Source organism: Ranitomeya variabilis, chromosome 2 (assembly GCF_051348905.1).
Source record: "Ranitomeya variabilis isolate aRanVar5 chromosome 2, aRanVar5.hap1, whole genome shotgun sequence".
Lineage (NCBI taxonomy): Eukaryota > Metazoa > Chordata > Amphibia > Anura > Dendrobatidae > Ranitomeya > Ranitomeya variabilis.
In genome coordinates this window covers 468630042-468654577 of record NC_135233.1, presented here as the reverse complement: position 1 = coordinate 468654577, position 24536 = coordinate 468630042, and the positions used below count along the sequence as shown (strand labels likewise).

General features: G+C 46.6%; 1 protein-coding gene across 1 annotated transcript; it reads right to left on the bottom strand.

Moving 5' to 3' along the window:
* Window positions 1-1135: 1135 nt before the first annotated feature.
* TM7SF2 (transmembrane 7 superfamily member 2) lies at window positions 1136-23963 on the bottom strand. The gene is made up of 11 exons (XM_077287676.1): window positions 23835-23963; window positions 21821-21910; window positions 21545-21741; window positions 21246-21300; window positions 14456-14650; window positions 13977-14080; window positions 12684-12803; window positions 12422-12590; window positions 4525-4605; window positions 3580-3702; window positions 1136-3074 (listed from the first exon to the last, which is right to left on the bottom strand). The coding sequence occupies exons 2-11, from the start codon at window positions 21876-21878 to the stop codon at window positions 2914-2916; spliced, it is 1263 nt and encodes a 420-aa protein (XP_077143791.1). The 5' UTR covers window positions 21879-21910; window positions 23835-23963; the 3' UTR covers window positions 1136-2913.
* Between the last annotated feature and the right edge of the window lie 573 nt (window positions 23964-24536).

The following is a 24536-nucleotide window of genomic DNA, read 5'->3' as shown; positions in this document are numbered from 1 at the left end:
TGATGTAGGGGCGGAGACCACAATTCCAGCGATGTGTCACTTACTAGGCTGCTTTCTGCAATTTTGATAATGTCTGTTGCAGATCTAGGCATATTTTCTCTTCAGAGTGGAAGAGAACTAGAACTCTAGTGCCACCTATTGGAAGTAGCAATCCTAACAGTCAATGTTGACCCTTAACGAGCCTAGTCACATGGCTTAGGATAATCTAGCAGTTCTCTTGAATGCTGACCCCTGTATAGCCCCGCCCACACCACTGATTGGCAGCTTTCTCTGTACAGATACAGAAAGCTGCCAATCAGTGGTGGGGGTGTGGTTGTACAGAGCTAATGAATATGGAGGACTACCTGGCAGCAGGTTTACTAGTACTCTACTGATAATCTCCTGCTGATAAAAGTGATTTTATAAAAACCTACAGCAAGTAGCCCAGTAAGTGACACATGGCTGGAATCCGGGTCTCTGCCCCTACAGTATGCTGCTCTCTGATTAGGTGGCAAAAACCTCGTGAGCGATTCCCTTTAAATTGGTTGTCCTGGCTCTGTGTACAACTAGGGATGGCGTGTAACATGCTGAATCTGCTCCATGTGTAATGTTCACACTGTTAGGATTTTGCTCTGTTTCACACTTCAGGTGAAAGTCAAGTGACCGCTCATGTGAAGTGCATACGTAATCACATGCTCATTTTTTTTTTCCCCCACGTCTCTTAGGCTACTTTCATACTAGCGTTAACTGCAATACGTCGCAAATGCGTAGTTTTGCCGAAAATACGCATCCAGCAAAAGTTCTTGCTGGATACGTTTTTCCGTCATAGACTAACATTAGCGACGCATTTGCGATGCATTGCCAAACGTCGCGTCCGTTTTGCGACGCTTGGGCGTGTGGTAGCGGACCGTCGGGAGAAAAAAACGTTACATGTAACGTTTTTTGCTCCCGACGGTCCGCTTTTTCCAACCGCGCATGCGCGGCCGGAACTCCGCCCCCACCTCCCCGCACTTCCCCGCACCTCACAATGGGGCAGCGGATGCGTGGGAAAAATGCATCCGCTGCCCCCGTTGTGCGGCGGAGACCACGCTAGCGTCGGGAACGTCGGCCCGACGCACAGCGACGGGTTGTTCCCGACGCTAGTGTGAAAGTAGCCTTAATTCTGACCACTGACTGAAGCTGAATAGAGAGCGGTCGGTATGTGATCACAAGTCTGCAAATTGCCCTTGAGCGCTCCTGTAACGTTCACCGAAAGCGTGAAGCACACTGTCCGGATTCAGCATGTTACACGCACACCATAGGTTTATTCATGGCCAGGACAACCATATAACCCTACGTTCACATTTGCGGTGTGCGCCGCAGCGTCGGTCGCCGCATGCGTCATGCGCCCCTATATTTCACATGGGGGCGCATGGACATGCGTCGCACTTGCGTTTTGCGCCACATGCGTCCCTGCGGCGCCCGCGTCTGGGCACAGAGGACGCAGCAAGTTGCATTTTTGCTGCGTCAAAAACCAATGAAAAAAAGGACGCATGCGGCGCAAAACGCAGCGTTGTGCATGCGTTTTTGTTTGCGTTGTGCGTTGCGGCGCCGACGCTGCGGCGCACAACGCAAATGTGAACGTACCATTACACCGGATTACTGCAGCATTAAAGCTACTGCACGAGTGGTCACTTATTTTCTCATTTTAAAAGAAAATTATAAAGCTGAGTAGGGTATGTAAAACCCTAACATGGTTGGTTGCTTGGGGTTGATGCTGGTAGAACTTGTAGAAAATCACCATGTTGGGTTCTAATAATGACACTAACTCCAGTTCCAACGCTCCCGAGTCCTTTCCTGGTCTCTGTACTTCTTGTTCCATCCGTGTGGACGTTACTGCCGCATTTCCTTGACTGAATATGAAGTATAGCGACTGACGGAAGACACGGGCAGTGCTCAATTGGCAAGGTGAGTATTTTATAGTACTTTTTAATTTAAAAAATAATTGGATGGACAACCCCTCCCCCAACACTGTTGTTCTGTTAGTCATCCGATGGCATATTTGTGCCAACAGTCTGCTTCACAGTCTGTTCCCGGTTGCAGTTCATTTTAAAAATAGAAACTAATGTTTACTCCCCCTCCCCCGGTCTAACGAAGACTCTGATGCTCCTGATGTCTGTGATTGTCTGCAGTGCTGTCAGCACTATAGTCAATCGGTGCTGATGCTGTCAGTTCGAGTCACTGAGGTCATTGATTAGCTACAGCGCTGTCAACATAACGTCAGCACTGCAGACAATCACAGACACCAGGAGCAGTGGCAGAGATTCAGCGTTGGACCCGGGGAGAGTGAGTAGTGCATTTTTTTTTATTTTATTTATTTATTTTTTTTAAACTGCAGCCGTGAAACAAGAGGGTTCTGAAACCAGAAAACCTGTCTAAGGGTGCGTGTCCACGGTCAGTTAACGCTGCGTGTTTGACGCTGCGCCGAGCTGCAGCGTCAAACACGCAGCGTCCAGATGTTCCAGCATAGTGGAGGGGATTTTATGAAATCCCGTGTCCACTATGCGTGGAAACACGCATCCGACTTCCCTGCGACTCCGGACATGCTGCGCGTCTTTTCAGATCGCAGCATGTCCGTGCTACCTGCGGCGACGCTGCGTCGCCGCAAGTAATATCACAGGGCGCTATGCGAGGGTGCGATGATCCCGGATGTGTACAGTTAACACATCCGGCATCATTGCGTCCCAGAAAGGGGGCGGGGCTTAGCGCCGCTCCGGCGATACCGCCGGCCATCCTGAACGTGGACACGTACCCTAAGTAATTTTTTTCCCATATTTAGTTTTCCATAATAACTCTTGCCCACAATACTGTACAGGTCAGCGAGCAGCGGTCCGGGCTTTTTTTTTCTGGCCTTTGTCACACTGGAGCTGAAATACTAGTTGACGGATGGAGGAATTAGTAGATGTACGGAAATATCCTGTAAGGAACGCGTCTGCAGTATTCCTGCCAGGCCAGTCCGTACTTCTTCAAGCACTGGTGCTCATCTCTTGCCTCTCGGTGAATCAGAAGAACAGTGAAATAAATAACGTAGAAATAGGGTAAAATGTGGCCAAGACCTGTGGGAGAGAACGACATAGATTGGTGCTGCCCCAGCCCATGGTGAACGCTGGTCACACGCATACAACGGCCAGGAAAGTGCGTTTGTGACGGTCGCGTCAGCATTTTACGGAATCCTACATTTCTTTAAAATGGAAATCGGTCACCAGGTACAGCATGGAGTAGTGACAGGGACCCCGATTATGGTGGCGAGAAATCTGTCAATCTGCATCAGGTGGCCAGGACAACCATCAGCTCATGAATACGGAGGACTCTGCAGCACATCACTTAGAGGACTCCTAGGCTCAGGATGGGATATGTTATGAAAAATGCTGCATATGGTTAAAATAGGCACAGCTGGAATCAGTATCATGTGGGTGACCATAGGGCCATATGGAAGGTGACCATTAATCACCTGTACAGAATAGGCTCCACTGCTGGAACCCCCCGATTACTAAACCAAAGCCCCCAAGAAACTTTGTGCATATTATGTGATGTTCTCCTTTCCACACCGCTGTGACTTACCACATGGTAGTGACCAAGCCAGAGCCATAATTAAGTCTCCAAGGTAATTTGGGTGACGAACAAGACCCCACCATCCAGATACAAGAAGACGCTTTCCTGTTGCTGTCGGAATGGTCTCCAGCCCTACGATTGATGGAAGATGTGAGAATTGAACAATGCAAGACAATTATCCCAAGACAGTAAGTGATTGGTGGGGGTCCGACTGCTGGGACCCCCTGCGTATCCCTGGAATGAAAAAGTAACATCGCTGGTTAAGCAGTTTGGGAACTGAACAGTAAATAGGTCCCTCAAGGACCCCCGTCTGTTCATGTTATGGCATTTCTTTCGATGTTATGGTCAATGCAAGTTTCACACCAATGAACTGGGCTCGTTGGACAATGATTGGCTGCAGCGCTCACATGGTCAATCATGATGGGCTGCAGTTCTCACACCTCAGACAGGGACGTTTGAGAACTGCAGCTCCTTAGTGGATGCTGATCGGCTGCAGTGGTCACGTTATGTCAGCTTGGGATGTTTCCTGGTAAGAGGCAAGACTATGCTCACACAGAGGTTTTTGATGCCTTCAAAACCACAAGTTTTTCAAGTGGAAATAAACTAAGAAACGCTCCTTTTGTAGGGGGGTTTGGATTGGTTTTTCGTTTACGGAAGTGGTTTTGAAGAATTTTGGACGTTTCTTTTATTTTTCTTCTTCCCTGAAGTGTTTTTTGCCTAGTATGGAGAGGATTCCTTCAGTGTCCACATCAGAGAAGTGACATTAACTTTCTCCCTCCCTCCTTCCCTCCCACCAGGCGTTTTTCAAAAATAACTCCCCAAATGAACAGAAAAGTGTATTTCCTAATAAAATAACATTATTAAAGCACTTATGGGAGGATGACCTGCTCAAAAAAAAAACAAACCTACTTGAAAAAGTCAGTGTGAACATCGCCTTAGAGCATGTTCTCTTACCAGCCACACTTGGGTCGGATGGATTTCTTCGGAAAGCATTTTTCTGCGAGTTAGACCCTCGGAAAATGATGTAACCGACAGCTGCCAAAATGGAAGAAATTTCATATCAATTATAAAATGTATAAAACAGATTTTGTATATAAATAAAGTGTTTAGAAAAAAAAAAAAGTAAAACCATGAAATTTTAGACACAAATGTAATACTTGTTCCTGTAAGTTCACCTTTGAACACAGTGACACAGCTCGTCCGACTATCTATAAGTGCGGCATTACTTATCGTGTGCTGCTGATATCAGGACTTACACCCTGTATTATAGTCCGGACTTAGTGCTCCTGATATAACATTACTGGTCAATGTCTGATGTTAGGACGATTCCTCCCAGAGTCCGCTCTGTACAGGCAATAGACCAATGATGAAGGCTGGGGGGATTTCTGCTCTGAAGTCTGCGGGACGCTGAATCCAGCTCTGCACTATAACACAGGCTGCAAGTCCATTTCTATACAAAATAAGTCACGCTAAATATTACAAAGTAAATTCATAGGCTTCTATTCAGTGTGCTACCTGCATATACAGGTTTCATTTATTTTATTTTTTTTTAACAACAATCTTAAAATCTAGTGACTGTCTGCAGCGGTCACATGTCCTTGAGTCAGGATGTCATTGCTGCAGCAGCAAAGAGAACAGCATTGGACTGCGCACATTATTCTGTAAAAAAAAAAAAGAAAGAGAACAGCCCAACAACCAGACAATGGATCCCCAGAGAGACACCATACAGGGGATAGATTTTAAAAAATGCCTTTATTGAATTTATATGGCAATATAAGTATATAAAAAACAAACAATGGTGCGCATAATAGGACATGGAATCAACCCATATAATAGCTCAAATAACTCAGTGGCAGACCCTCCCATACAGGTCCTTCTCAAAAAATTAGCATATAGTGTTAAATTTCATTATTTACCATAATGTAATGATTACAATTAAACTTTCATATATTATAGATTCATTATCCACCAACTGAAATTTGTCAGGTCTTTTATTGTTTTAATACTGATGATTTTGGCATACAACTCCTGATAACCCAAAAAACCTGTCTCAATAAATTAGCATATTTCACCCGACCAATCAAATAAAAGTGTTTTTTAATACCAAACAAAAAAACCATCAAATAATAATGTTCAGTTATGCACTCAATACTTGGTCGGGAATCCTTTGGCAGAAATGACTGCTTCAATGCGGCGTGGCATGGAGGCAATCAGCCTGTGACACTGCTGAGATGTTATGGAGGCCCAGGATGCTTCAATAGCGGCCTTAAGCTCATCCAGAGTGTTGGGTCTTGCGTCTCTCAACTTTCTCTTCACAATATCCCACAGATTCTCTATGGGGTTCAGGTCAGGAGAGTTGGCAGGCCATTGAGCACAGTAATACCATGGTCAGTAAACCATTTACCAGTGGTTTTGGCACTGTGAGCAGGTGCCAGGTCGTGCTGAAAAATGAAATCTTCATCTCCATAAAGCATTTCAGCCGATGGAAGCATGAAGTGCTCCAAAATCTCCTGATAGCTAGCTGCATTGACCCTGCCCTTGATGAAACACAGTGGACCAACACCAGCAGCTGACATGGCACCCCACACCATCACTGACTGTGGGTACTTGACACTGGACTTCAGGCATTTTGGCATTTCCTTCTCCCCAGTCTTCCTCCAGACTCTGGCACCTTGATTTCCGAATGACATGCAAAATTTGCTTTCATCAGAAAAAAGTACTTGGGACCACTTAGCAACAGTCCAGTGCTGCTTCTCTGTAGCCCAGGTCAGGCGCTTCTGCCGCTGTTTATGGTTCAAAAGTGGCTTTACCTGGGGAATGCGGCACCTGTAGCCCATTTCCTGCACACGCCAGACTCAGTCCACTGCTTCCTCAGGTTCCCCAAGGTCTGGAATCGGTCCTTCTCCACAATCTTCCTCAGGGTCCGGTCACCTCTTCTCGTTGTACAGCGTTTTCTGCCACATTGTTTCCTTCCAACAGACTTACCATTGAGGTGCCTTGATACAGCACTCTGGGAACAGCCTATTTGTTGAGAAATTTCTTTCTGGGTCTTACCCTCTTGCTTGAGGGTGTCAATGATGGCCTTCTTGACATCTGTCAGGTCGCTAGTCTTACCCATGATGGGGGTTTTGAGTAATGAACCAGGCAGGGAGTTTTTAAAAGCCTCAGGTATCTTTTGCATGTGTTTAGAGTTAATTAGTTGATTCAGAAGATTAGGGTAATAGGTCATTTAGAGAACCTTTTCTTGATATGCTAATTTATTGAGACAGGTTTTTTGGGTTTTCAAGAGTTGTATGCCAAAATCATCAGTATTAAAACAATAAAAGACCTGACAAATTTCAGTTGGTGGATAATGAATCTATAATATATGAAAGTTTAATTGTAATCATGACATTATGGTAAATAATGAAATTTAACACTATATGCTAATTTTTTGAGAAGGACCTGTATATATATCAGGTTTACTTCAGGATATATATAAAAGTGCAATAAAGGAAAGTGCAACAGTGCAAAAATATACTACTATAAAACACACCTAAAATGCACATAATATGTGCTATACATACATGTATATATAACTGTCAAAAAAGTGCAATGTGCTTATATCAAATCAATCCAATGTAACAACACCCTCCATATGGCAACAACACCGAGGGTCAAAATTAAGGTGCACAGTGCAAGGGAAAAAAATTATAGCAATGATACTAATCCTGAGTATTACCTTGGATGAAGGACAACCCCTGATGAAGGACAAAAGTCCGAAACGTGCGTAGGGGTGCAGCAGATAGGACGTGGCGACCCTTCCCCCTCTTCCAAGGTAATACTCAGGATTAGTATCATTGCTATAATTTTTTTCCCTTGCACTGTGCACCTTAATTTTGACCCTCGGTGTTGTTGCCATATGGAGGGTGTTGTTACATTGGATTGATTTGATATAAGCACATTGCACTTTTTTGACAGTTATATATACATGTATGTATAGCACATATTATGATCATTTTAGGTGTGTTTTATAATAGTATATTTTTGCACTGTTGCACTTTCCTTTATTGCACTTTTATATATATCCTGAAGTAAACCTGATATATATATATATGGGAGGGTCTGCCACTGAGTTATTTGAGCTATTATATGGGTTGATTCCATGTCCTATTATGCGCACCATTGTTTGTTTTTATATACTTATATTGCCGTATAAATTCAATAAAGGCATTTTTTAAAATCTATCCCCTGTATGGTGGCTCTCTGGGGTTCCATTGTCTGGTTGTTGGGCTGTTCTCTTGGTCTGGGGAGTAATCACCCGTTTCTCACAGAGCACTCTCTTTCTTGTCTATATACTCAATTTTATATAATTTTGTTGTACATTTGATTTATTAGATAATTTGAGTGGTTTTTGTGGCTCTAATTAATTTGTAAAAAAAAAAAGAATATATATATTATATATACACAGTACAGACCAAAAGTTTGGACACACCTTCTCATTTAAAGATTTTTCTGCATTTTCATGACTATGAAAATTGTACATTCACACTGAAGGCATCAAAACTATGAATTAACACATGTGGAATTATATACTTAACAAAAAAGTGTGAAACACCTGAAATTATGTCTTATATTCTAGGTTCTTCAAAGTAGCCACCTTTTGCTTTGATGACTGCTTTGCACACTCTTGGCATTCTCTTCATGAGCTTCAAGAGGTAGTCACCGGGAATGGTTTTCACTTCACAGGTGTGCCCTGTCAGGTTTAATAAGTGGGATTTCTTGCCTTATAAATGGTGTTGGGACCATCAGCTGTGTTGTGCAGAAGTCTGAAGGATACACAGCTGATAGTCCTACTGAATAGACTGTTAGAATTTGTATTATGGCAAGAAAAAAGCAGCTAAGTAAAGAAAAATGAGTGGCCATCATTACTTTAAGAAATGAAGGTCAATCACTCCGAAAAATTGGTAAAACGTTGAAAGTGTCCCCAAGTGCAGTGGCAAAAACCATCAAGTGCTACAAAGAAACTGGCTCACAAGAGGACCGCCCCAGGAAAGGAAGACCAAGAGTCACCTCTGCTTCTGAGCAGGAAAGAAAGACCAAGAGTCACCTCTGCGGTTCTCATGTGAGCCAGTTTCTTTGTAGCGCTTGATGGTTTTTGCCACTGCACTTGGGGACACTTTCAACGTTTTCCCAATTTTTCAGACTGACTGACCTTCATTTCTTAAAGTAATGATGGCCACTCCTTTTTCTTTACTTAGCTGCTTTTTTCTTGCCATAATACAAATTCTAACAGTCTATTCAGTAGGACTATCAGCTGTGTATCCACCAGACAACCCCATTTATAAGGCAAGAAATCTCACTTATTAAACCTGACAGGGCACACCTGTGAAGTGAAAACCATTCCCGGTGACTACCTCTTGAAGCTCATCAAGAGAATGCCAAGAGTGTGCAAAGCAGTCACAGAAAAATCTTTAAATGGGAAGGTATGTCCAAACTTTTAGTCTGTAATGTATGTATGTATGTATGTATGTATGTATGTATGTATGTATGTATGTATGTATATATGTATATAAATATATATAATTGTATGTATGTATATAAATATATATATATATATATATATATATATATATATATACGGTCTAACATCTTTAGGGATCAAACACATATAATAATAATAATTTTATTTATATAGCGCCAACATATTCCGCAGCGCTTTACAAATTATAGAGGGGACTTGTACAGGCAATAGACATTACAGCATAAGAGAAATCACAGTTCAAAATCTAATATATAATTGCCTAGAATACTACTTCCTGCAATTTGTGCCAACTTCCGTGGCTTTGTCCGGAGCTATTGTCCGGAGCTATTGTCCGGAGCTATTGTCCAGAGCTAATGTCCGGAGATAAGTGACGTCACCAGTGTCCTACACCCAGGCAGAGCACAGTGGCCCCAGGCAGAGCACAGTGTCCCCAGGCAGAACATGGGGCCCCAGGCAGAGCACAGGGGCCCCAGGCAGCATATGGGGCCCCAGGCAGAGCCTAGGGGCCCCAGGCAGCATATGGGGCCCCAGGCAGAGCACAGTGGCCCCAGGCAGAGCACACACCAAATCGGAGGCCGAGGGGCCCCGCCAACCAAATCGGAGGCCGAGGAGCCCCGCCCACCAAATCGAAGGCCGAGCGGCCCCGCCCACCAAAGCGGAGGCCGAGGGGCCCGGCCCCGCCCACCAAAGCGGAGGCCGAGGGGCCCCGACCACCACATCGGAGGCCGAGGGTCCCCGCCCACCAAATCGGAGGCCGAGGGTCCCCGCCCACCAAATCGGAGGCCGAGGGTCCCCGCCCACCAAATCGGAGGCCGAGGGTCCCCGCCCACCAAATCGGAGGCCGAGAGTCCCCGCCCACCAAATCGGAGGCCGAGGGTCCCCGCCCACCAAATCGGAGGCCGAGGGTCCCCGCCCACCAAATCGGAGGCCGAGGGTCCCCGCCCACCAAATCGGAGGCCGTGGGTCCCCGCCCACCAAATCGGAGGCCGAGGGTCCCCGCCCACCAAATCGGAGGCCGAGGGTCCCCGCCCACCAAATCGGAGGCCGAGGGTCCCCGCCCACCAAATCGGAGGCCGAGGGTCCCCGCCCACCAAATCGGAGGCCGAGGGTCCCCGCCCACCAAATCGGAGGACGAGGGGCCCCACCAACCAAATCGGAGGCCGAGGAGCCCCGCCCACCAAAAGTAAGTGCGGCCCCAAAAGTAAGTGCGCCCCCGGGTGCAAAAGTAAGTGCGCCCCCGGGTGCAAAAGTAAGTGCGCCCCCGGGTGCAAAAGTAAGTGCGCCCCCGGGTGCAAAAGTAAGTGCGCCTCCGGGTGCAAAAATAAGTGCGCCCCCGGGTGCAAAAGTAAGCGCGCCCCCGGCCCCGGGTGCAAAAGTAAGCGCGCCCCCCAGTCCCGTGTGTGAAAAGTGCTGCTGTAAAGCTGGTAGCGCTGTTCAAGCACCATGTATTTCCTTCAGGAAATGCCCATCTAATATATAATCGCCTAGAATACTACTTCCTGCAATTTGTGCCAACTTCCGTGGCTTTGTCCGGAGCTAATGTCCGGAGCTAATGTCCGGAGCTAATGTCCGGAGATAAGTGACGTCACCAGTGTCCTACACCCAGGCAGAGCACAGGGGCCCCAGGCAGCATATGGGGCCCCAGGCAGAGCACAGTGGCTCCAGGCAGCATATGGGGCCCCAGGCAGAGCACAGTGGTCCCAGGCAGAGCACAGGGGCCCCAGGCAGCCTATGGGGCCCCAGGCAGAGCACAGTGGCCCCAGGCAGAGCACAGGGGCCCCAGGCAGCATATGGGGCCCCAGGCAGAGCACAGGGGCCCCAGGCAGCATATGGGGCCCCAGGCAGAGCACAGTGGTCCCAGGCAGAGCACAGGGGCCCCAGGCAGCCTATTGGGCCCCAGGCAGAGCACAGTGGCCCCAGGCAGCATATGGGGCCCCAGGCAGAGCACAGTGGTCCCAGGTAGAGCACAGGGGCCCCAGGCAGCCTATGGGGCCCCAGGCAGAGCACAGGGGCCACAGGCAGCATATGGGGCCCCAGGCAGCATATGGGGCCCCAGGCAGAGCACAGTGGCCCCAGGCAGAGCACAGGGGCCCCAGGCAGCATATGGGGCCCCAGGCAGAGCACAGGGGCCCCAGGCAGCATATGGGGCCCCAGGCAGAGCACAGCGATATTTTGGACCACTGTGCGGTGTTTCAGACCCCCTGTGTGATGTCTGGGGCCCTGTTCTTAAGTATATTAAAGATTAAAGTAACGTATATTAAAGTATATTATAGATCAAATTTGACACGTTTATGAGCACCATTGAGTGATATACTCAAGAATGACATAATTTTTCAACATTTTATGGTTTCAAACTGTAAACACTCAGAGTTTTTTTTACTTCAACCAGAAAACCTTAACGGTTCATAAAAAACTTGACTGTTCAGGATATGATAAAAGTCATAGTATTCTGAATCTTTAACTTATAAAGATACCTTTACATGGGGTGATTATTGGTTCCAGAGAGGCTTTCGGCCGATAATCGTACACATGGCTGGTGACAGGACAATACAATATAAACGTTCAAAGGTAAACACTGATAACATTAAAATCTAATATATAATTGCCTAGAATACTACTTCCGGCAATTTGTGCCAACTTCCGTGGCTTTGTCCGGAGATAATGTCCGGAGATAAGTGACGTCACCAGCGTCCTACACCCGCTCAGGGTGGACAAAGATATATGCCCTCGTGGTGCGCGGCACTTTTCTGATTGGTTGCCGCCTGCCGCGAGCGACCAATCAGAAACGTGCCGTACTGTCAAGAATTGTCAAGAGCTGGTGAGTGCAGCCATTTTTTGTTCTTTCTTACTATTATTTATTAATTGTATTATTCTTACATTTGAATAAATAAAGTATATATGGATTCTAGACTCCCGATTCTTTAGAATCGGGCTGCCATCTAGTATATATATATATTTATTTATTTATTTTTTTAATTTTATTTTTTATGTTCGAGTCCTCGCGGCTGTAGGTCTAGCGCCTGTTCGACAGCCGCTACACATGCAGAGACTACCTGTTTGATCCCTAAAGATGTTAGACCATTCCCTCCATTGGATTGGGAACAGATGAGAGCGGTTGATGCTCATTTTTGGGTTAAATATTACAGATCTCTAAACTTCACAGCAGCCACTGATTCCAGTGACTGCAGACAAACACCACATCTAACCACAATTTCCAACACGCAGCCATCAACGTAACTGTGGACTCGTTTGTGCTGACATATCGGGTCCATTGGATATTTCCATCGTACATTTAAGAATGAAGAACATGAAGAAAAGTGATCCTACCGTTGAGAAGGACAATGCCAACGGCAGCCGCAGCGCTCAGATCCTGAGGGTGACGGACTAAGAAGTACGCCTGCAGTGAGTAAGTGAAGGGGACCCAGCACAAGTCCCCAAATGCCAGCATGAAACCAAACCCGTCATGCACAATGTCCATCGTTGTGAGGATCGCCTCCTATTGACAAAAAAAAAAGTGGACAAAATGTCATGGGTAAATCAGGAGCGGTCTGCGCTCTTCTATATAACCCAGACAGACATCTGTGCGTACCTCGTGCCATAGGGCATCCATGACATACAGAGCCTGGAAACCAAAGACCAAAATAATGGAGAGGGAAGCGGAGCCACGGAGCTCGATGTCCTTCATCAGGAAGCACAGGTTTAACACACACTGGAAGGGAATGAGTAATGTCAGAGCGGCAAAGGAAGGAGATATTAGAAGATCCCCTAGGATTTGGGGAAAAGTGGTGAAAAACAAAATGGTAGCCCAGCGAGAAGACGAATGGCCCCACTATACTGAACATCACACATGTAGGTGCCAGGAGTTAACAGCAAGGACTTATGTAACATAGAGGCAGCCCATGTAACTGCGGAGGCCCCGAAGCAATGAGGCACTGGTCTGGTTGCCCAAATTACTTACTTTATTACCTTAATGAATGAGCACAGATGTTAGAACACAAGAAGGGACATCTTCTGCTGGACCCCGCAATGCTTGGCTCTAAACCCCCCTAACTTTAAATACATAAAGGTTTGTTCAAGACTCTTTCTACGGGCCTAAAATCTAACAGGCAGTGAGGTGCTACCTACCTGTCCGTTGTGCCCAGTGCAAATCTCTCCTGGCACAGAGAAGTCACACACCGCTCCTGCCGGCGATTCTGCAGCTTTTGCTGATGTCATGTTGACATAGCAGCGGCTTCTCTTCCGCTCTGCTCTGTTGATGTGGCGTGACTGCCGACACCATGCTAATTAACAGTCTGCTCCCTGCTGCCTACCTGCGGGGAGTCAGCTGACAATCAGCATGACATCAGCAGTCACACCACGTCTACAGAGCAGACTGGAAGAAGAAGAGATGCCCTGTTGAGCAGCTGATTCGCCAAGTGAGCAGTCAATGACCTACGCTGGGCAGTGAGCGATTACCTGCCCGTTTTTTTTTTTCTTTCGTTTAACTATGGGCTTCAAAACTTTCCCTCCAAGCTGATTAAAAGGTTCCCCAGGACTACATCCCCCATCTCCTTTTTTGGAGCCTACTCTTTTTACCATTAACTACTCAATCTTTGGCCCCTCACCTGTTGGGCTCTCAAGACCTGCAGGTATCCCAGATCATTTAATGTACCCCAATTGATTGGCATTTGTCCCCCATACACTTTTTCCAGGACTTTGTTGCTCTCTGACTACGTGACGTCCCTCTCTTGCTTCCCCTTTACTTGGAGATGTGGTGGGTCCCAGCTGTTAACCTGTCGTTGCCCATCTTGTGGCCATACCCTCTGAATGTTTCCATTTACAATATACCTTATCTATAGAACTGTTAGTCCTTAACACGTTTCCTAGAACCAAAAATTCTCACCCAACCCATGAGTCCCGGGCGAAGTTCACAGAAATACTTCAGGTCGAAGGAGCCAATACGGGGGTTCAGCTCGTGCCCGATGAAAAAGTCATAGAGGGGATTTCCTTTAATAAAAAATACCAACATGAGGATTAAAATAATTCAGGATAGGTTTTGTTTTTTTTTCATTATTTTAGTTCGTGCCCAGGAAAATAAAGTCCCTGGGGTAAGAAGATTTTAAAAAAAGCATTTAAAAGGGGTTGTCCTCTACTATAAAATGTAATGGGTGGAGTAAGAAATAATAAAAATGACGCTCACCTCCCAGACCAGAGCAATTAACATCCAGAGAGGGACTTCAGGTGACTGCTGCAGCCAATCAGCAGCTGCAGATCAACTAATCGCCTGCAGCCTTCACATTCCATCCAAAAAGGAACAGAGATCGGCTGCAGCGCTCACATGATATGTGTTCTCCACGTCTTTTGGGGTTTATGCAAGATTACCTGAATTACCACCTGGTGCCAGTGCAGACTCCGGTGCTGCCAGCGACTTGATGTAAAGAAAGATACTGAGAGCCAAAGATATGATGGCTGAGGCCACAGCAAACTGCAAGAAGTGGTCGTAAACGTAAGAGAGGGGTAACTGCAGCATCACTGCCACCCCGGCCAGCAGGGCGCTCACAAGGAAGGCAGAAAAAGCTGTAGATGGAAAAAGATCAGACAAAATAAATTAGATATAAACATTGTCTCATCTTAAAACTTATAAATAGTGAACAAATCTGAAAAAAAAAACATTTCTGTAAACGATGACGCTGAGAACAACTCAAATTATTAATGAGGAGCAGTCACTCTCCGCACAGGTCACCATTAGGAAGATACATGCATTCCCCTAACAAACATCTTTTCACATAACTCTGTGATGTTCCTTTGTTATTCCTCCTGAATATTTATAAATACATTGATAACTAGGCATCACCATTCCTTTGGTCCAAGACTGGTGTCCCATACATAGCCTGGCCCTGCCACCACTAATTGGACTGTTATATTGTACGGATATAGCCCCAACTGGTGACACCCAACTATTCGGGCACAATGACAGAGGGACAATGCAATTATGAATAAAACAAGGTTTCAGAACTGACATTCCAAAGGAATAAAATTCATTACTAGTACACACATTAGGGGTGGCTGCAGATCTTCTTTAAACTGATTACTACCATAGTTATTTACTATAGACACACTTTTTAGCAAGAAAAAAAATCTTGCTAAAAAGTGCATGTGTGTGTATATATAATTTGGAGGCAGCTTCCTATGATCGAGAAGATCCCGACACCATGTTCTTCACGATCACTGAAAGAGCCATACCACAGAGCAGATCTCCTCCTCCTGCCAGACACTTATCTATCTGATCGGTGCAGCGCAGGACAGAAAACTAACAGGCGCTGCACATCTCTGCTAGCTGCACAGTTATCGCAGTCTCAACTAGCTGCAGGACCTATCAGTTCAATGCTGTAGCTGAACTGCATGTGTGCACATGCATGTGGCAGACTGTCTGTGTGTTTGTAGCGGACTCTGTTTGTAGCAGTGCTGTGCGTATTTGTAGCAGAGCTGTGGGCAACTGTTTGTAGCAGAGTTGTGGGTGAGTGTTTGAGGCAGAGCTGTGTTTGTAGCAAAGTGAATTACTATAAGTTGTAACTAATAGGAAATCTGTTTTCTCAGTCGCCCATGACAGCACTACCAGAGAGAGGGGATCCGCCCTTCAGGGACAGGAAACCTACAGGATAAAAGGGCGGTACCTCTCCCCTGCATCAGTTTGGTTTCCTGTCCCTGACGGGGAACCTCCTTGGACGGTACCTGCATGAAGAACCGACCGACGAGGACCGGGGCCGGCCAGTCCGACTTCTGGCTGCGGGGACGCCCCTGCCACGGCTGGTCCGGTATCCGAAGCCGCCACAGCTCCGACTGAGGAGTCCGGTAGTGTGTGTGGGGGGAAGCGCAGCCGCCGCTCTGATGGGAGCCTGGGGCTTCATGCTGCCGTGAAAACGCCGAAATCCAAGATGGCGCCGCACCGGAAGTAGTAATGGAACTTCCGGTTCGGGGGCGCCGCTGTGAGTGACTGCACCAAGATGGCGCTGCCCCGGAACCGGAATACTCCATTTCCGGGTTGCTGGCTGCGGGCATGCGCAGTAAGAGGAAAAAGAAGAAAAAAAAAAAAATGGACGCTTCCTCTTTCGGCAGCCACAGGTGAAGGGGGTTAATAGCGCTTATATGGAGAAGGCGACGGAGGCTCCTGGCTGCAGGCTGTTCCACGGTAATACCATGGAGGACAGCGACCAGCAGCTCCATCCGCCGCTGCCACCGCCGCAGCAGCAGCAACAACAGCGCCGTCGGCAGAAATCGGACGTCCAGGAAAAACGGATTTCTGCGGGCAATCGAAGTTCTCGGTCTGATAGCCGTTCCACTTAGCGCAGTAAAAGCTCCAGTGTGGTTAATCAGCTGCCTCCCACGGATGCTTCTCAGGCGACCCCCTCCTCCAGAACCGGTACCTGTGGCTGCGTCAGATTGGTGAGTGATCTTCGTGAAAGTTCACCTTTTTGTAATTAGGGTTCCCCTTCTCTATCTATCCTAGGCAAGGAAGAGAACGGGGAAGATGAAGCATAGAACCTGCCCCCTATGTGAAACAGCTTTGTCACAGACGTGGGATAAAAAGCTATGTGGATCTTGTATAGAACGAGTCCTCTGTGAGGAGACCCCAAACTTTGCCTCCGAATTACGGTCCGTAATTAAATCGGAAGTTGAGACTGCGTTTAACTCCTTTAAAAGTGGGAAAACTACTAAAAAACAACCTATTTCCCCTGCGGATTCTGACCCTTCCTATTCCGGGAGTAAGAGCTCAGATACGCATGACTCCTCATCCTCCTCTTCGGATTTCGAGAGTGGAGGTCGTCATTGTTTCCCCCTAGAGGAGGTCGATGGCCTTGTTAAGGCGATAAGATCTACAATGGGGGTTCTGGACCCCCGTCCTGACAAAACTGTCCAGGACATTATGTTTGGGGGACTATCTCAAAGGAAGCGTAAAGTATTCCCCCTTAACAAGAACATACAGGCATTAATTAAAAAGGAGTGGGAGAAACCGGAAAGGAAAAACGCATCTGTCCCCTCTATTAAAAGGAAATACCCCTTTGAAGATGAGGCTTCTGCTACATGGGATAAAGCCCCCAAACTAGATGTTGCGGTGGCTAAAGCCTCAAAAAAGTTTGCCTTACCGTGTGAGGACATGGGAACCCTGAAAGACCCTCTCGATAAGAGGGCAGATACCTTTCTCAAAGGGGCCTGGGAGTCAGCAGGAGGATGCCTAAGGCCTACCATAGCGGCAGCTTGCACGTCACGGTCTCTAATGATCTGGGTTGATAACCTAGAAAAACAGCTCAGAGATGGGGTCCCGAGAAATAAGATCTTCGAGTCTATCCCTATGATTAGAGGAGCTACGGCGTTCCTGGCGGATTCTTCGGCTGACTCGATTAAACTAACATCCAAATCCGCAGCCCTTTCAAATGCAGCACGTAGAACCTTGTGGCTGAAAACCTGGCCAGGGGACTTGCAAACTAAACAGAAACTTTGTTTCATTCCGTGTGAGGGTAAATTCCTCTTCGGAGAAACCCTGGACGATATCCTGCAAAAAGCGGGTGATAAAAAGAAAGGTTTTCCTGTCCTCGCCCCAACATATAATAAGCGGCCCTTTCGGAACAGGAAATTTTTTAAAAGGAGACCACCAAGAGATCAAAACCGATGGGACGACGGGAGAAGGAAAGATAGAGGGTTCCTTTTTGGTAACTCCCCTCGCGATAAAAAAAAACCCTCCAAGTGACATCTCTCCCAGGGTGGGAGGGAGATTATCTCAATTCCTCCCGGCCTGGGAGAAAATTTCATCCAGCCCTTGGATTCTAAATCTAATACGAGAAGGGCTTCACATAAACTTTCTATCCTTACCCCCAAGGAACTATGTGGTAACACCGTTGAGGTCGTCTCCCCTACAGCAAGAAGCCCTGGAGCTAGAAATCATAAAACTACTAAACAAATCTGTCATCCAAGAAGTCCCCCCTCTGGAGAGGGGAAAGGGATTTTATTCTCCATTGTTTCTGGTGCCCAAACCAGACGGAACCTTCCGAACCATAATAAACTTACGGAAGTTGAATACCTATGTAAAAAATCAGAGGTTCAAAATGGAGTCAATAAAGTCAACAATAAAAAACCTGTTTCCAAACTGTTTTATGATAGTTCTAGATCTCAGCGATGCATATTATCACGTTCCCATCCACAAGACTTCTCAGCAATTCCTCAGACTAGCGGTAGTCATGAAAGGACAGACAAAGGAATACCAATACAAGGCTCTCCCATTTGGTATATCAATTGCCCCTCGCGTCTTCACCAAGCTGATAGCAGAGATGATGGCGCATCTGAGGGAAGAAAATGTCTTGATTATTCCATATCTAGACGACTTTTTGATCATGAGCAATTCGGCCGAACTCTGCTGCCAGCAACGCGACAGAGTCATAGACATTTTGAAAAAATTGGGGTGGCTAGTGAACCTCCAGAAGTCGAAGCTGGAACCAGCCAGGGTTCAAGAATTCTTGGGTCTCATCTTAGACTCAAATTCTCAGATGTGTCTCCTTCCACACGAGAAAAAACAAAAAATAATTCACTTAATGTCAGAAGCACGTGCGAACCCTACCATGACCCTAAGGAAGGCGATGTCACTACTGGGGTCCCTCTCTGCTTGCCTTCCAGCAGTTCAGTGGGCGCAGCTCCACACAAGACCCCTCCAGTGGGATGTCTTAAAAAACCAGAAACTACTGGGAGGGCGGTTAAAAGGTCGCATGACACTAGATTTGCCTACTATTCGTTCCCTAGCCTGGTGGTTAAATCCCAGCAACTTGTCAAAGGGAGTTCCTTGGGCGATAGAGACATCTCAGATTGTCACTACAGACGCAAGTCCCACAGGGTGGGGACAACAGAATCGCTCAGGGGTTATGGACAAATCAGGAGCTAGTGTCTTCCTCAAATCAAAAAGAATTGAGAGCGGTAAAGCATGCCTTACTGTACTTTCTAGACGAGCTACAAGGACATCATGTCCGAGTATTCTCGGACAACAGAGTAGTGGTAGCTTACCTAAACCACCAGGGGGGAACCAGATCCCAAACATTAATGAGGACCACCTCCGAAATTTTCAGCCTGGTTCAAAACAATTTTCTTTCCCTATCGGCCCTACACATAAAGGGAGTAGAAAACCAGAAAGCGGACTTCTTAAGTCGTACCCAATTAAGGCAGGGAGAGTGGTCTCTAAATCAGGGGATTTTCAACAAAATCACAGATCTATGGGGAGTCCCCGTGATAGACCTCTTTGCCAACTCTCACAACAGGAAGGCGGAAGCCTTCTGCTCCCTGGACTCCGGGGGGAACCCTCAGGCTGTGGATGCATTCACAATTCCCTGGACACAAACACTGGCATATGCGTTTCCCCCCACCATTCTCATTCCAGCAGTCCTGCGGAAGGTCAGGCAGGACAGATCCAGACTCATCCTAATAGCCCGCTTCTGGCCCAGGAGAGCCTGGTTCTCATGGCTGAGGATGCTATCAATCACCGATCCCTGGGTCCTTCCGGATCTTCCGGACCTCTTATCTCAGGGACCGGTGTTCCACCCTCAGTCAGAGAATTTACATCTGACAGCATGGTATTTGAGAGGTCACTATTGAGGGAAAGAGGGTTTTCTGACAAACTAGTGTCCACTCTAATGAAAAGTAGAAAACCAGTAACTACAAAAATTTACGGTAAAACCTGGAAAAAATTTCTATCATCCTCGGGGGTAAGATTACAGGACGGGGTCCCAATTACTGAAATACTAGAATTTTTACAAAAAGGATTAGACCTAGGCCTTTCAGTAAGTACATTAAAGGTACAAATAGCAGCTCTGGGAGCCCTATACTGTAAAAACATAGCCGCCAACCCTTGGGTAGTACGGTTCGTCAGAGCAGCTGCAATGTCTAAACCCGTAACTATATGGAGGTTACCATCTTGGGACTTGAACTTAGTATGGTCAGCCCTAACAGAATCCCCGTTCGAGCCATTAGAATCACTCCCTCTTAAGATTCTTTCACTTAAAACGGCCCTCCTAATAGCCCTGACTTCGGCCCGTAGAATAAGTGACCTCCAAGCCCTATCCGCAAACCATCCATTTACACAAATCCTGGATGATAGTTATACTAAAAACAGACCCTGCCTATTTGCCAAAAGTTGCATCCTCATTCCATAGATCTCAGGAAATAATACTTCCTTCTTTTTGTCCAGACCCTAGAAAGAAGAAAAATTCCACACACTAGATGTGAGAAGGTGTCTAGCCCAATACCTTAAAATCACCCAGCAGCATAGGAAGGAAGGGTCTCTTTTTATCTGCTTCCAGGGGCCCAGAAAAGGACTCAAAGCTTCTAAAGGCACTATTGCTCGATGGGTGACAGACGCAATAGCCTTGGCGTACTCCTCCACCGGGAACGCCGTGCCACAGGGACTGAAGGCCCACTCTACGAGGGCTATGGCGACCTCCTGGGCCGAAAGGTCGGAGGTACCATTAGATCAAATTTGTAAGGCGGCCACCTGGTCATCACCTTCAACCTTTTTCAGACACTACCGCTTAGACCTAGCCTCTTCATCTGACCTGACCTTCGGAAGAAGGGTTCTGCAGGCTGTGGTCCCTCCCTAAGCAATATCTCTGAAAATTCTCTCTGGTAGTGCTGTCATGGGCGACTGAGAAAGTCGTAGTTACTCACCGATAACGGTGTTTCTCAGAGCCCATGACAGCACCTGCTTATTCTCCCCCTCATCACGTGTGCAGTGAGCACACTATTTTGTGTGAAGTGGTTTTCCATATAGACACGGTGTTTACTTGTTAAGCAATATGATAAAATTGTATATTTTTTTGTTGTTGTGACTAACCTGGAGGACCTCCGATGCTCTGTAAACCAAACTGATGCAGGGGAGAGGTACCGCCCTTTTATCCTGTAGGTTTCCTGTCCCTGAAGGGCGGACTCCATCTCTCTGGTAGTTCTGTCATGGGCGACTGAGAAACACCGTTATCGGTGAGTAACTACGACTTTTCCCATTTTCTTCATCTAAACCTGGGGTGCCTTTTAGAGTCAGAAGAGTACACTATCTGTAATGTTATTGCTCCAGATCTCCTGCACAACGTGTCTGAAGATGCCATCTGATATTAGACAACACCACCCCCATTTTTTAACTCACCATTTATTTTGTATTTCAGACGAGTGTTGTTTCTCAGAGGGATTCCTTCAGCCGTCTGAAATAAAAGGACTTCTGTGTTATATATTACAGGATTAGAAATTATATGATAAATTTAAAGGGATGAGTGCAGACAACACTCGGCGCAGTGTCTTAAGTAAGAGCACAATGACTGTGACTGGTGACAGATTCGGCGGAGCGCGGATTTATGGCTACACTACAGAGATAGCAGGGGTCTGCGGCTGGTGGGGATCATTAGAGGGGATACTATATGCAAAAAAAAAAATCGAAAACGGACATACTGTTCCCATAGGTAACATATACAGCAGCGCCTGCAGCGCGATCCAGCCCAGCAGCAGCGTCAGGGCAAATGGGTTCCACAAGGCCGGCAGCGGGGGAAGGGGCCCGGGCACCTGGAGCACACTGGCATCGTCTGTGTTACATGTGAGAAGGAGGTACAGGACCGTTCCAGGCAAGACGAACAATAGCAGTAAGGCCCCTACAAAGGAAAAAACATCTATACGTATGGGTATAATAACGCGGTGCAAGCCCCCCAACGTAAAGCCAGACACGCTTACCGATGGATCCCCCAAACTCAAGTTCCTTTGTACGTGGAGTTTTTATCTTGTCCGCCATCCTTCTTATTCCTACGGGAATGTTCTTATTCACTACAATAGAAAAAAATTATAATATAAAAATGTATTTATTAATTTTTATTTTATTTCTTCAACATGGTAGAAGAAGGAGCATAATTAGGTCCTGGGATTGGGATATACGTGACTGGAGATGGTATCGGTATTGTTTTCATTTTCCGTATCACATCACCATCAGAAGGGACTTTGATCCGCAGTATGGACTGTACAGGTACAAGGACCTTGGTGCTCGTCACGTATGTGCAGCGAGGGGGCTGGAGGCCATGGCTGGGTCATTCACATAGCAGGGGGGGCAGAGTCCACAACCCAAGTCTTAACGTTCTGTAGAACCGCACAAGGAAACCTCCAAACTAATCCATGGATCCCACAGCCCTCTCCCACCATATCATGTCTGTAGAAAGTCTATGTTATTCCCAAGATAATAAGTTATCCTCATCCGCTATGGTAGTGGAGAAATGACTGGTCTGACCACTGGGACCACACAAGAAAGGCCTCTGGATCCCAGGTACCCATGTCTTAAATGAAGCTGTATTGGTCGTGTTTAGACCTCATTCCCAGTAATTATCTATGGGACTGATGGAAAAATCAGAGAATAGCATGCCACTCTTTCCAGCAGTCCCATAGACAATGAATGAAAAGGAGGTAAACACGAACACTTCTGCTCCATTCCAGACTTTGCTCTGGTTCCCCAGATCCAGAGGCCCATTCCTAAGATTGGTCGGGGTCCCAGCAGTCGGGTTCTGATCTCTGGTAATGTCAGGATATGTCCACATGGATCAGATTTGCTGCAGATAATTCCACAGCTAATCTGACCTATAATCCGCAGGGAAGTCTGCCAGAAAATCCACAGAATGTGGTTCTAACTTTGGTGTGGATTTAAATGGGTGATCTTGAAAAAAAAAATTAATAATTATAATGTCCTTATCGTTTGCCATAAGCATGACCGGTAAATGCCGCTGTCCTCCTGAATCCGACTATGTTTTTCTGCTTCGTTCCTGAGCCATGATGCTCTCTTTGATATATATATATATATATATATATATATATATATATATATATATATATATATATATATATATTTAGACTTGTTAGCTAAGTGGGCGTTTTCTGCAACTCTTCTCTGTGTTTTCATTAGCACCACACCCCCTTGGAAAAAAAAAGACTACATTTATATACAGGGAATAAGGGGCCGCATCTCAGGAACAAACGAAGAGTAACACTGGATCCAGGAGAACAGCAGGTAAAAAAAAAAAAAATACAGATTTATGGTACATAGTGGGCCCTCCCCTGTGCCGCTCTAGTGGTAGTGCCAGCCTCGGCCTCCAGTGATGACACGTGATTCCTGCAGCTTGTGATGCGTTGCTGGCAGCTGGGCACATAGCGGCATTTTGGGTTTTACGTTAATGGGAAGAATCACGGGTGGACATATCATTGGTGCTACCTGTGCAGCCGCACACAGGGGTCTGGGAGGTCAGGGGCCCTTTTCAGACCCCAAAACAGGTGGACTTCTGCATTAGGATGAGCTCTTGGGCTGCAGAGGGCCCACATTCTATTCTTGCACAGGGGCCCTTTATTTGTGTCAGTCAGTGGGGAGAATCCACAATAAACCTTACTGCTCCCACAGTCGGGGGATGGGCAGGCGGCAGATCCCTAAGGACTGATTCCCTGTGGACACATTCTGCAGCAGATTGTTCTTTGATCCGGGATTCCGCCGCTGATTTTTGGATCTTAAAATCCTGTCTATCCTGCATGGTGAACGTGACATTCCCTACTGTTCTCTACAGCGCAGGATTGAACAGGAAGGGTTAACATGAGGAATCTTCACTGCTGTACACTCGGTAGTCTCCACCTAAAGTTGTAGCTCACATTTGTCCGCAGGAGGCCTGCAGTACACCCCCCTGCACACAGCTCACTTGCAGACATCCACACAAGCACGTACCTGCAGCTTTAGCCCTGTGACTCCTAATGTCAGGTCACTGTCCCTTTAATTCCCATGGTCTCCCCATGCTCCTCTTCCTATAGTGTCACTAGGAGCACAGACCAATAGGAAAGCAGGATTGACAAGCACTCGCCTCTCCTCAACCAATCGGATGCAGCTAACACTGGAGCCACGCTTGAGCTCTGAAAGGGATTGGCTGCAGCAGTTGCCATGTCAACTAGCCGCTCCTCCTATGGGCGGGGACTGTGTTACCAAAAGATAACAATTTGTAAACGTTCTAGTACAGTGTCCGCGTGCAGGTTCTGTTCTTAAAGGCACAGTAAACCTAAAACTGGCTTCTTTCTCATGATTAGTCCTGATCTCTATGATCGGTGAGGGTTGGTCAGAATCAGGACTTCCATATTTGTTGATCACAACTTATGATTCCTAGTGAAAGCACCTTGGAGATGTGATGCCAAATTGTTCCCCAATAAATGTGTGATGTGTTGTCAAAAGTGCAGAAAAGCCAATGGAGACTTGAGCAGATGTGAACAGAGACCAAAGGGCTTCCACACACCGTCCATTACCGTCTTTCCTGACCGGACCCCTCACATTTACGCTTGGTTCGGGCTGAATCTGGCCTCTTATCCCCAATAGTCTATACACAATTGGCGCTCTCTTACTGGCCTGTGTACACAGGACGATGGGACCAGGTCAGTACGG

Excerpts from the sequence above, each read along its gene's own strand:
- TM7SF2 (XM_077287676.1), bottom strand. The coding sequence starts at position 21,878 with ATGGCGGACAAGATAAAAACTCCACGTACAAAGGAACTTGAGTTTGGG. Across the intron at positions 14,081-14,455 it reads GGCACCAGGTGGTAATTCAG|GAAATCCCCTCTATGACTTT; the intron begins GTAATCTTGCAT and ends TTTTTATTAAAG. Across the intron at positions 4,606-12,421 it reads TGGCATTGTCCTTCTCAACG|CTGTCGGTTACATCATTTTC; the intron begins GTAGGATCACTT and ends CCATTTTGGCAG.